Below are 12474 nucleotides of genomic sequence, written 5' to 3'. Positions count from 1 at the left end.
TTCTAAGAAATTTGGATCAATTCCGTTCACAATCTTTGGATTCAGAACATTTTTTCAGAAGGGTACAGAATTGGCTTCAAGATAAGGCCTCCTGCATAGAGATTTTTTCTTTCCCGTGTCCCCAGTAAACCCAGCGAAAGGCTCAAGCATTTCTGAAATGTGTTTCAGATCTAGAATTGACTGGAGTAATTTTGCGCAGTTCCAGTTCTGGAACAGGGACTGGGGTTTTATTCAAATCTCTTCATTGTACCAAAGAAGGAAAATTCCTTCAGACCAGTTCTGGATCTAAAAATATTGAATCGTTAGGTAAGGATACCAACATTCAAAATGGTAACTGTAAGGACTATCCTGCCTTTTGTTCAACAAGGGCATTATATGTCTACTATAGATTTACAGGATGTATATCTGCATATTCCGATTCATCCAGATTACTATCAGTTTCTGGGATTCTCTTTCCTAGACAAGCATTACCAGTTTGTGGCTCTGCCGTTTGGCCTAGCTACAGCTCCAAGAATTTTTACGAAGGTTCTCAGTGCCCTTCTGTCTGTAATCAGAGAACAGGGTATTGTGGTATTCCTTATTTGGACGATATCTTGGTACTTGCTCAGTCTTCACATTTAGCAGAATCTCATTCGAATCGACTTGTGTTGTTTCTTCAACATCATGGTTGGAGGATCAATTTACCAAAAAGTTCATTGATTCCTCAGACTTAGGTAACCTTTTTAGGTTTTCAGATAGATTCAGTATCCATGACTCTATCTTTGATAGACATGAGACGTCTAAAGTTGATATCAGCTTGTCGAAACCTTCAGTCACAATCTTTCCCTTCGGTAGCCTTATGCATGGAAATTCTAGGTCTTATGACTGCGGCATCGGACGCGATCCCCTTTGCTCGTTTTCACATGTGGCCTCTTCAGCTCTGTATGCTGAACCAGTGGTGCAGGGATTACACAAAGATATCTCAATTAATATCTTTAAAACCGATTGTACGACACTTTCTGACGTGGTGGACAGATCACCATCGTTTAGTTCAGGGGGCTTCTTTTGTTCTTCCGACCTGGACTGTAATTTCAACAGATGCAAGTCCTACAGGTTGGGGAGCTGTGTGGGGGTCTCTGACAGCACAAGGGGTTTGGGAATCTCAGGAGGTGAGGCTTCTCATCTAAACAAGAAACTTCCCAGGTATCTGTCCAGATCCAGGGATCCTCAAGCGGAAGCAGTGGATGCGTTGTCACTTCCCTGGAAGTATCATCCTGCCTATATCTTTCCGCCTCTAGTTCTTCTTCCAAGAGTAATCTCCAAGATTCTGAAGGAATGCTCATTTGTTCTGCTGGTGGCTCCAGCATGGCCTCTCAGGTTTTTGGTATGCGGATCCTGTCCGGATGGCCTCTTGCCAACCGTGGACTCTTCCGTTAAGACCAGACCTTCTGTCACAAGGTCCTTTTTTTCCATCAGGATCTCAAATCCTTAAATTTAAAGGTATGGAGATTGAACGCTTGATTTCTTAGTCCAAAGAGGTTTCTCTGACTCTCTGATTAATACTATGTTACAGGCTCGTAATCCGTATCTAGGGAGATATATTATAGAGATCTGGAAGACTTATATTTCTTGGTGTCTTTCTCATCATTTTTCCTGGCATTCTTTTAGAATTCCGAGAATTTTACAGTTTCTTCAGGATGGTTTAGATAAAGGTTTGTCCGCAAGTTCCTTGAAAGGTCAAATCTCTGCTCTTTCTGTTCTTTTTCACAGAAAGATTGTTAATCTTTCTGATATTTGTTGTTTTGTACAAGCTTTGGTTCGTATAAAACCTGTTATTAAGTCAATTTCTCCTCCTTGGAGTTTGAATTTGGTTCTGGGGGCTCTTCAAGCTCCTCCGTTTGAACCTATGCATTCTTTGGACATTAAATTACTTTCTTGAAAAGTTTTGTTCCTTTTGGCCATACTCTTCTGCCAAAGAGTTTCTGGAATTATCTGCTCTTTCTTGTGAGTCTCCTTTTCTGATTTTTCATCAGGATAGATGGCGGGTGTGTCAAACTTCTTTTAAATTTTACCTAAGGTTGTGAATTCTAACAACATTAGTAGAGAAATTGTGGTTCCTTCATTATGCCCTAATCCTAAGAATTCTAAGGAGAAATTATTGCTTTCTTTGGATGTAGTTAGAGCTTTGAAATATTATGTTGAAGCTACTAAGAATTTCCGAAAGACTTCTAGTCTATTTTTTATCTTTTCCGGTTCTAGGAAAGGTCAGAAGGCTTCTGCCATTTCTTTGGCATCTTGGTTGAAATCTTTAATTCATCATGCTTATGTCGAGTCGGGTAAAACTCCGCCTCAAAGGATTACAGCTCATTCTACTAGGTCAGTTTCTACTTCCTGGGCGTTTAGGAATGAAGCTTCGGTTGATCAGATTTGCAAAGCAGCAACTTGGTCTTCTTTGCATACTTTTACTAAATTCTACCATTTTGATGTGTTTTCTTCTTCTGAAGCAGTTTTTGGTAGAAAAGTACTTCAGGCAGCTGTTTCAGTTTTATTCTTCTGCTTATAATTTCAGTTTTTTTCATTATAAGTTTTAAACTTTGTTTGGGTGTGAATTATTTTTCAGCGGAATTGGCTGTCTTTATTTTATCCCTCCCTCTCTAGTGACTCTTGCGTGGAAGATCCACATCTTGGGTAGTCATTATCCCATACGTCACTAGCTCATGGACTCTTGCTAATTACATGAAAGAAAACATAATTTATGTAAGAACTTACCTGATAAATTCATTTCTTTCATATTAGCAAGAGTCCATGAGGCCCACCCTTTTTTGTGGTGGTTATGATTTTTTGTATAAAGCACAATTATTCCAATTCCTTATAATTATGCTTTGCACTTTTTTCTTATCACCCCACTTCTTGGCTATTCGTTTAAACTGATTTGTGGTGTGGTGAGGGGTGTATTTATAGGCATTTTGAGGTTTGGAAACTTTGCCCCTCCTTGGTAGGAATGTATATCCCATACGTCACTAGCTCATGGACTCTTGCTAATATGAAAGAAATGAATTTATCAGGTAAGTTCTTACATAAATTATGTTTTTTGAATGTAAAACAAAAGGCTTCCTCAATAGTTTTTGTCTGTTAACAGTTGTTTCAAAACAATCATTTGCTTTATAAGAACACATTGAATAACAAAACTACAAAAACTGTTTCTTCTTACATTTTCAGGTAGAGTTTCCACAGATACAGGAATTTTCCAGTTTATCTCCAATTCCAGGATTCACTAAGTGGCTGCTGGGTGCTCTCAGTTCTCAAATTAAGGAATCAAGCAAGCCAGATCTGTTCCTGGAGTCAGAATGTAAAGAGATATCGGACACCATCGGAGACACTTTCTCTGAATCTTTAAAACGTTTGTTCACAAGCAATGAGTGATGAGATCTGAAGGTTGGTTAATGCTTTGGAGGCTCCACTTATGAGACTTTGTGCTTGGTACCTATATGGAGAAAAGCATCGTGGTTTTGCACTTAACCCAGTGGCTAATTTCCACCTGCAGAATGGCGCAGTAATGTGGCGCCTTAACTGGATGGCTGACACAAGTCCCCGTGGAGCAGCAGCATCATGTGGAATTATGGTGAATTATCGCTACTTCCTAGAAAATACAAGTGCCAACAGTGCTAGATATTTGAGAACAAAACACATTGAGGCATCAGAACAAGTTCTAAGTTTGGTTTCTCAGTTTAAAAAATACAGCAAACTATAAAAACGAATTGCTATGGAAGTTAATTAGTGTAATGGTTAACGTGGTCTTATTTAAATATTCAGATATTTTTTGTATTTTTTTTTAAATCATATTTGCATGGAGAGCTTTCAAAATTTCCATAAAGGTATATAAGGTCAACACTGAAATGTGCGTGGGCGCATTTCTATCTTAAATGGAAGCATTTTCCAACATTCTTCCATTAGCAAAAATGCTTCTAGTAAGAGTTACTGGGGGTTTTTTTTGTGTTTTTTGTTGTGTTTTTTTTAATAGCGGCATACGCACATATGCTGTAAGAGCCTGTTATTTATTCAAACACCACATTTATTTTATAAGATGAGAAGAGTCTATAGGTGTCCATAACATTTGGGATATATTTCCTGACACTAGGAGGAGGTCAAGAACCCTCACAAGAGCTTTAATCCCTTCAACCTCCTCTCCCCACCCAGTTTGTTCTTGGCATCCAAGTAGAGAGGTTGAGAGAGATGCACTGCAACCAAGATATACTTTTTTTTTTTTATCTATCATTTATTGGGAGCTCAGATCTGACTTGAGACCCAGTACCCCTCTTCCATCTTTACTTAGGGAAGACTTCAGGATAATTTCTCCAAGATACTGAGTGTAGCAGGGGTAAAGGAATACCTCAGTTATCTGGAAAAAACACGGACATTTTCACAATTTGTGTGTGCACTATTTTGTGTTTTTTCTGATTATTTATTTTACAATATTTTAAATTTGTATCATTAGAGTGCCCCCTATTAGGACTTTTCGCTTGGGTTCTTTGTTTTTTTTTTTTTTTTTTAATACCTCAGTTATGTAATTTTCAGTACTCTCATGGGTAAATCTCTTGCCTTAATTTCCCTCAAGTGTCGCAGGGACCCCTTAGCCTCCAGCTACGGGGTTGCTGTTATAGCCGCAAATAACCTCTGTAGTTTATTTACTTGCACTGGATGGGCTCTCTACTGGATCAGCATTCTGTGAGGGGAAAAGGACTCAGCCAGCTGGTAAGACACAGTGGAGGAGTTCTGCAGTCCGGGTAAGTGACTCAGACACTAAACACAGCCCCTGTACACTCCTTTTATAGGTACTACATAGTTGGGGGTTCTCAGCCATATACATAGTGATTTAGCTATGTGTTTAACACTAAAAATTATGGAATTCAGAGTTAAAATTTTTATTTCTTTCCTAAGATATGGTGAGTCCACGGAATCATCAATTACTAGTTGGAATATCACTCCTGGCCAGCAGGAGGAGGCAAAGAGCACCACAGCAAAGCTGCTATATATATCACTTCCCTTACCCATAACCTCCAGTCATTCTCTTTGCTTGCGGTGAAGTTTTGGTGTCTGATCTACAATCAAGATTATTTATTTTAAAGCAGAGTAAGTTTGCTCTGATCTTTCTAAAGGGTCTAGACTTAGCCCATGTCAGTCTCTTCAGTAGGGCAATGGTGGCTTTTAAGCAATTGGGAACTTGTGGGGTACAATCCTCACTGCGTTTTCCCAAAACATTTTGCTGCCCTATTTAGATAGCCTGAGTAAGCGTATTCAGTCTTTCTGTATTTCACAGGTCCATGTGAGGGATGGCATCCTCTCAAACCAGGTGAGCTGTCCTGCTGCCGTACAGATAAATATTGAGGTAAATGCCAGTTTTATTTTTCTATGTAGCAGGGAAAAAATTGGCACTTATTCAGCTGAAACGCTGCAGGGGGACGCTTTTTTATTATTCCTGTCAGGGTGCAGGTTTTTATGGCAGTGTTTGCAGGCACTGTTAGTGTGAGGAGTTATTTATTTTATTGATGGCTCAGTGAGGATCCGTTTTTAGTAACAGATTATGTACTTTTTTGGGGGGGTTTATTGTTTGCTTTTAAGCCTGTTTTTCGAGAAAGTTGTTTTTTTAAAAAAAAAAAATAATAATAAAAAATGGCTTTTTTGTCAGCTCTAGGACCGCCCCTTTTAGGGAGGTTCTGATTCTGTGATGTCAGAGGGTTTTTTTGGGCGTTTTTTTTTTACTTCCTGTAAGAATAAGGTGCCCATATTTCAGATGGCTCTGCTGTTTAGAAGGCTTCTTGCTGTTTTTTGCTTCTCTGGAAATCCAGATTGTAAACGGGATCCTCAGTTTGCTGCGGGTTGCAGGACAGGTAGGGCACCTCAGTAATTCTGCTGAGGTGTAGAGTGTTGCCTGAGGTATGTTTTCTTGATTTGGTAAATTTAAAGGGAACATTTATTTAAGAACGTTTTTTTTTTTCTGGTTCTGTATTATATCCTTTGTTAAAAGATATAAAAAAAGTTAGATTTTTTTTTTATTTGCTTCTTTTTGTATTATGGATCAGGAGGCTGTGCAGGATGTTACCTGTAGCTTATGATTTGATGCCCAGGTGGAACCCCCAGTACCTTTTTGTTCATGTATTGAAAGAACTTATAGAAAAATACTTTTTGACCCTGAGCCATCATTAGCTAAGGCGAATGCTGTTCAGGAGCCTCCTGTTTCAGATGTGCCGCAGCCTTCTCCTCAAGCATACCAATCCTATTCATCTGCACATGCAGTGCCCTGCATTTCCTCTCATGCTCCTTCTGGAGTTATTTTGCAAGATATTGCTGCCCAGGTATCTTCTGCGGTATCTGAGGCGCTGTCTGCTTTTCCCATGCTGCATGGAAAACGCAAAAGGAAATTTAAAGAAACATTAAGGTTTTTGATCCTGAAGTGGCTATTTCCTCTCAGAAGTCTGAGGATGAAGATTCTTCGGGTATATCTGAGGGTGAAATTTCGGATTCAAGCAGTATAATTCCTTCTACTGATGCTGAAATTGTGTGGAAGGCTTGCTCAACTAAGAATTGGTTTAAACATTTATTTTTTCTGCACCTCTGATTTCGCAAATGCTATTAAATGTACAGATTGGTTTGAACTTCATGTCTCCAAGGATGTTGCTGTTAAGGCACTGCCACAGATTTCTCCTTTTATGTCCCAAGCCTATATGGTGTCGCATGCAGTGCCTATGGTTCCTCTCAATCTCCTGGAGGAGTGTATTTGCTTACAGAAGTTGCAAGCTCAGGTATCTTCTGCGGTATCTGTGGCTTGGTCTGTTTTCCTTTACTTCAGGGAAAAGGCAAGAGGACATTTTAAGTCTCAGATTAGAGGGTTTCTGCTCCACATGCTGTTACGCAGGTTTGTCTTTTTCCAAGTTAGTGAGGAGGATTCGCCGGTAGTTTCTGAGGCTGAAATCTCAGATCTGGACAGTATAATTCCTTCATCTGTTACTGAAGTGGTATCCTTCAGTTGTTTGCTTCAAAGCCTGTTATATTTTCAGGAGGTCTAACTTTTCCTCCCAGGGGCAGATTTTTCTTTCTAGAGTATCTACAATCCAATTAGGATGAGAGGCTTTCCTTGAACTGGATTCAGGGTCTTTATCTCTGGGAGTGACAGTTCCAGTCCCAGTTTGGGAACGGGATATAGGTATTTACCTCATATATTTCAGACTCTGTCCTTCAAAGTAGTATCCTTTCTCCTTTGGTTTAAGTGGGCCTGTTCATAACAAACTTAGACCTAACAGATTTATTGTTTCCTTAATCAGAATCTTCTCTCGTTTTCTTAGTTTGCGCCATCCCAGTCAGACCTTTAGGTCTTGGGATATTGCAAGTGTGTTTTTCTGCATAATATATAGTTCAGGTATCATCCTGACTTTGAGCTAACTTTCTTTTAAGAGATCTTGTCCAATATTCTTTTCCGGGGATTGGAAATGAATCTGGAAAAGAGTTCCCTTGTTCTATCCACAAGGGTAATCTATTTGGGACAACCGCCACAATACCCTGAATGCACCTGATTTAGTTTGATCTCGGAAGTTATGCAGGGTCAGGTCTGGTCAGTACCTGGATGGGAGACCACCTGGGAACACCAGGTGCGGTACGCTTGGACCTTTATTTGATTCTTTATCTAGATGTAGTCTTTCAGAGGTCAGAAAATCAAGGATTTATTCCTTTTCCCCACTCTTCAGTCTTCTGTCCGGCCAACAGTAAGTTTTAGTGGCCGGTGGATAGCTTAGCCATCTTGCAACCAGGAGGTTGGGAGTTTGGATTTAGCTGCAGTTGATATTTATTCACTTTTCTGTGACCCTGTGTATGGAGGGAATTAATCTGATGGTATTCCATGGACATCATTTCTTTTGTTATTTTCCATGACATGGATAACTTTCGGATCTGTCTTAAAGGATAGATTTAGATCAGATGACAAGAGACTTTCTTCTGTAGTATTTTTTCAGAAGTATCTATCTCCGTGCACGTGCTTCTGGAGATATTCCTGGGTGATGTGAACACGGTTGCCAACCTGCTGGGCTGGTAAGCTGTCTGGGTCTTTAAGGATTATGGACTCGGAAGTGTCTGCTCTCCTCTTTAAACGTCTTGGATTTGAGAGCAATTTGTGATGCTCTGATGACTTGACCTCAGTCGTCCCTATCTTGGTTCCAGTCAGACAATATCACCTCTAGGGTTTATATCAACCATTAGGGAGGAACTAGGAGTTCCTTAGCCATGTAGCAGGTAACTTGGATTTTTCAGTGGGAGGAAGCTCACATTTGCTGTTGGTCATCCACTTTCCAGGTGTGGACAATTGGGAGATGGACTTCTAAACAGACTGATAATTCATCCCGGTGAGTGAGCATTTCCATCCGGAAGTGTTCCCTAGGTAGACCCTCACATGGGGGGTTTCAGGAGTTGGCTTCTGTGGGAGTTTTGACAAAATGCCAAGTTTCGAAGGTACGGTTTATGGTCATGTGATCCGCAGACCGTCCTGATAGATATTCTGACGTTTTTCTTGGATTTCATTCTTGCATACCTTTTTCCTCTGTTTGTTCTCTTTCCACAAGTCATTACTCGTATTTTCAGATGAGAGCGGCGGTGATTTTATTAGCCCCTGCGTGGCCTCGCAGGATCTGGTATGCAGACCTAGTGGAAATGTCGTCTCTCCACCTTGGAGACTACCTCTGAGGAAGGACTTCTGATTCTTGGTCTTTTCCTTCATCTAAATCTCTGAAGCTGACTGCTTGAAGATTGGACGCTTAGTTTTGTCTAAGCGGGGGGTTTTCTGAATTTTTTTATCCTTTCTGGAGAAGGGTTTGTCAGTCAGTACCCTGGAGGGTCAGTTTTCTGCATTGTCTTTTTTGCTACATAAGCATCTGGTGGACTTGCCAGATGTGCAATCTTTTTGTCAGGCACTGGTCTACATCAGGCTTGTGTTTAAGTCGGTTGCTTCCCCTTAGGGTTTTGCCCTTGTTCTTAATGTTTTGCAGTAGACTCTATTTGAGCCTTTACTTTCCATAGATATTAAGTTGTTATTTTGGAAAGTTTTGTTTGTCATTGCTATATTTTCTGCTTGGAGAGTCTCGGAGCTCTCAGTTTTGCAGTGTGATTCGCCTTATCTGATCTTTCATGCAGTTAAGGCGGTTATTCGTACTAGTTAGGTTTTCTTCCTAAGTGGTTTCGGATAGATATATTAATCAGAAAAGTGTTGTTCCTTCTCTGTGTTCTCTTTATCTTCTCATAAGGAACATTTGTTGCACAACCTTAGATGTTGTGCGTGCTTTTATTTTCTATCTACAAGCGACTAAGGATTGTTGCCAGTTTGCTGTTTGTTTCTCTGGGAAACATAAAGGTCAGAGAGTTTCAGCTACTTCTCTTTCTCTTTGGTTGAGTAGTATAATGCGTTTGGTTTATGAGACTGCTGGATAGCAGCCTCCTGAGAGAAATTTAGCTCATTTCACTAGGGCTGTCCCTTCTTCTTGGGCTTTCAAGAAGGAAGTTTCTGTAGAACAGATTTGCAAGGCTGCAACTTGGTCCTCTCTGCACACTTTTTCCAAATTTGATATTTTTGTCTCAACTGAGGCTTCTTTTGGGAGAAAGGTTCTTCATGCAGTGGTGCCTTCTGTTTAGGTTACCTGTCTTGTCCCTCCCTAATCATCTGTGTCCTCTAGCTTGGGTATTGGTTCCCACTAGTAATTGATGATTCTGTGGACTCGCCATATCTTAGGAAAGAAAACATAATTTATGCTAACCTGATAAATTTATTTATTTCTGGATATGGTGAGTCCACGGCCCACCCTTTCTTTTAAGACAGTTATTTTTAACTAAAACCTCAGGCACCTCTACACCTTTGTGTTATCTTCTTTTTCCATTTTCCCTTCGGCTGAATGACTGGAGGTTATGGGTAAGGGATGTGACATATATAGCAGCTTTGCTGTGGTGCTCTTTGCCTCCTCCTGCTGGCCAGGAGTGATATTCCCACTAGTAATTGATGATTCCGTGGACTCACTATATCCGGAAATAAATACATTTATCAGGTAAGCATAAATTATGTTTTTCTTTTACAAAGATATGACGAGTCCACGGATTTCATCCTTACTTGTGGGATCTTAACCTCCTGCTAACAGGAAGTGGCAAAGAGCACCACAGCAGAGCTGTATATGTAGCCCCTCCCTTCCCCTCCACCTCCAGTCATTCTCTTTGCCTGTGTTATACTTGGAAGACATGGTAAAGTGAGGTGTTAGCTTTAGTTTCTTCAATCAAGAAGTTTTTTATTTTAAATGGTACCGGTGCGTACTATTTTCCTCAGGGGGATATGGAAGAAGATTTCTGCCCTGAGGTTTGATGATCTTAGCATTTGTAACTAAGATCCACGCTGGTTCCCACAAGACTTCTGAAGGTAACCATGAGACATCTTCAGTGTGGAGACCGGTTTCATGCTACAAGCAGCATTAAGGTATGTGCAGCCTTTTTTTCTGAGGAGACTTGGTGTATCAGAACTGGCTGGCATTATTTCCCTGTATGGGGATGGGGTAAGCAGTAAAACCTATTTTAATAAGAGGGGTGTTACTGGAGTCCCTATATTATATTTATCATTAGTTGATATTTGGGCATTATGTGACATGGGAGACAATGTTAAAACAATGTTTTATGTTTTTTATTTTTGGCACTTAAAATGTATTGTTTTTATGCTTGAGGGTTGTATTGTGTGTGTATTTCTACTTTAGTGCAAAACTGCATTCCCATGCGGTGTTGTTTGGGCCTACTCCAACTTTTGACCTTAAGGGGCGGAGCCTATTTTGGCGTATTTTCTTCAGGCTTAGCAGCAGCAAACAGTGACTCGGTGGCTCCTGGACTGTGTAGCTAATTTGAAGGGTTGGAACTTGATTCAAAGTACTCTGGGGGCAGGTAGGCGCCACAGCCGGGCTGTGGCAAGGTGTAGAGGGTATTTTTATCTATCTTTTGACTAGATGTTGATATAAGTACTTCTAAAGCCTTATTTCTGCCTTTGCTTCTGGGTGCAGTAATTTTTGGATTAACCAACAATATTTAAGTTAAATTTGGGAATAATTTAACGTTTTTTGTGCATTCTGGAAAAATTGTTCACTTTTTCTTTTCTTAAAGGCACAGTACCGTACACGTTTTTTCTAATGTTTATTTTATGCTATAATTAAGTGTTTAAACAACTTTTGTGGTATTACTAGTCTGTACAACATGTCTGACATTGAGGTTTCTCATTGTTCTATGTGTTTACATTGTGTAACTTTTGTACTGAAAGGGCTTTACAATGTAAGAAGCATATTTTAAATAAAGTAAGTGTGCCTAAGGATGATTCTCAGTCTGAAGAGAATCAGGATATGCCATCCAATTCTCCCCAAGTGTCACAACCTTTAACGCCCACACAAGCGACGCCTAGTACTTCTAGTGCGTCTAATTCCTTTACTCTGCAGGAGATGGCTGCAGTTCTGTCAACTACCCTTATAGAGGTATTGTCTAAATTACCAGTGTTGCAGGGTAAACGCAATAGGTCAGTTATTAATGTAAATACTGAATCCTCTGATGCTTTATTAGCTATTTCCGATGTTCCCTCACAGTGTTCTGAGTTGGGGGTCAGGGAATTACTGTCTGAGGGTGAAATTTCTGATTCAGGAAATGTTTTACCTCACACAGATTCGGATGCTATGTCATTTAAATTTAAGCTTGAACACCTCCGCCTGTTACTTAGGGAGGTTTTAGCGACTCTGGATGATTGTGACCCTATTGTGATTTCTCCAGAGAAATTGTGTAAAATGGATAAATATTTGGAAGTACCTACTTACACTGATGTTTTTCCGGTTCCTAAGAGAATTTCGGAAATTATTAGAAAGGAATGGGATAGACCAGGTATACCGTTTTCTCCCCCTCCTAATTTTAAGAAAATGTTTCCCATATCAGATACCATTCGGGACTCATAGCAAACGGTCCCTAAGGTAGAGGGAGCTATATCTACCCTAACTATGCGTACTACTATACCCATTGAGGATAGTTGTGCTTTCAAAAACCCTATGGATAAGAAATTAGAGGGTCTACTAAAGAAATTATTTGTTAATCAGGGGTTTCTTTTACAACCTACGGCTTGCATTGTTCCAGTAACTACTGCAGCAGCTTTTTGGTTTGAGGCTCTAGAAGAGTCTCTTAAAGTTGAGACTCCATTAGATGACATTTTAGATAGAATTAAGGCTCTCAAGCTAGCTTCTTTTATTACTGATGCCGCTTTTCAAATTGCTAAATTAGCGGTAAAAAATGCAGGATTTGCTATTTTAGCACGTAGGGCATTGTGGCTCAAATCTTGGTCTGCTGATGTGTCGTCAAAACATAAGCTTTTAGCTATTCCCTTTAAAGGTAAGACCCTTTTCGGGCCAAAATTGAAGGAAATCATTTCTGATATTTCAGGAGGTAAAGGCCATACCTAGCCTC

The 12474-nt window shown here is 40.0% G+C and overlaps 1 protein-coding gene and 1 pseudogene across 1 annotated transcript in view; both read left to right on the top strand.

Annotated features, from left to right (window-relative positions):
* The window catches only part of MLYCD (malonyl-CoA decarboxylase), a 558150-nt gene extending 554413 nt beyond the window's left edge, over window positions 1-3737 (top strand). The window contains 2 exon segments of the mRNA XM_053700801.1: window positions 3199-3398; window positions 3400-3737. Of these exon segments, the coding sequence (XP_053556776.1) occupies window positions 3199-3398; window positions 3400-3730 (531 nt within the window). The 3' untranslated portion in view covers window positions 3731-3737.
* Window positions 3738-7515: 3778 nt separating this feature from the next.
* LOC128646239 (uncharacterized) lies at window positions 7516-7634 on the top strand (annotated as a pseudogene).
* The last annotated feature ends 4840 nt before the right edge of the window (window positions 7635-12474 follow it).

The sequence above is a fragment of the Bombina bombina genome, chromosome 1 (assembly GCF_027579735.1).
Source record: "Bombina bombina isolate aBomBom1 chromosome 1, aBomBom1.pri, whole genome shotgun sequence".
NCBI lineage: Eukaryota > Metazoa > Chordata > Amphibia > Anura > Bombinatoridae > Bombina > Bombina bombina.
Note: the sequence above shows the minus strand (reverse complement) of the source record. Positions and strands in the feature narration are given on the sequence as shown.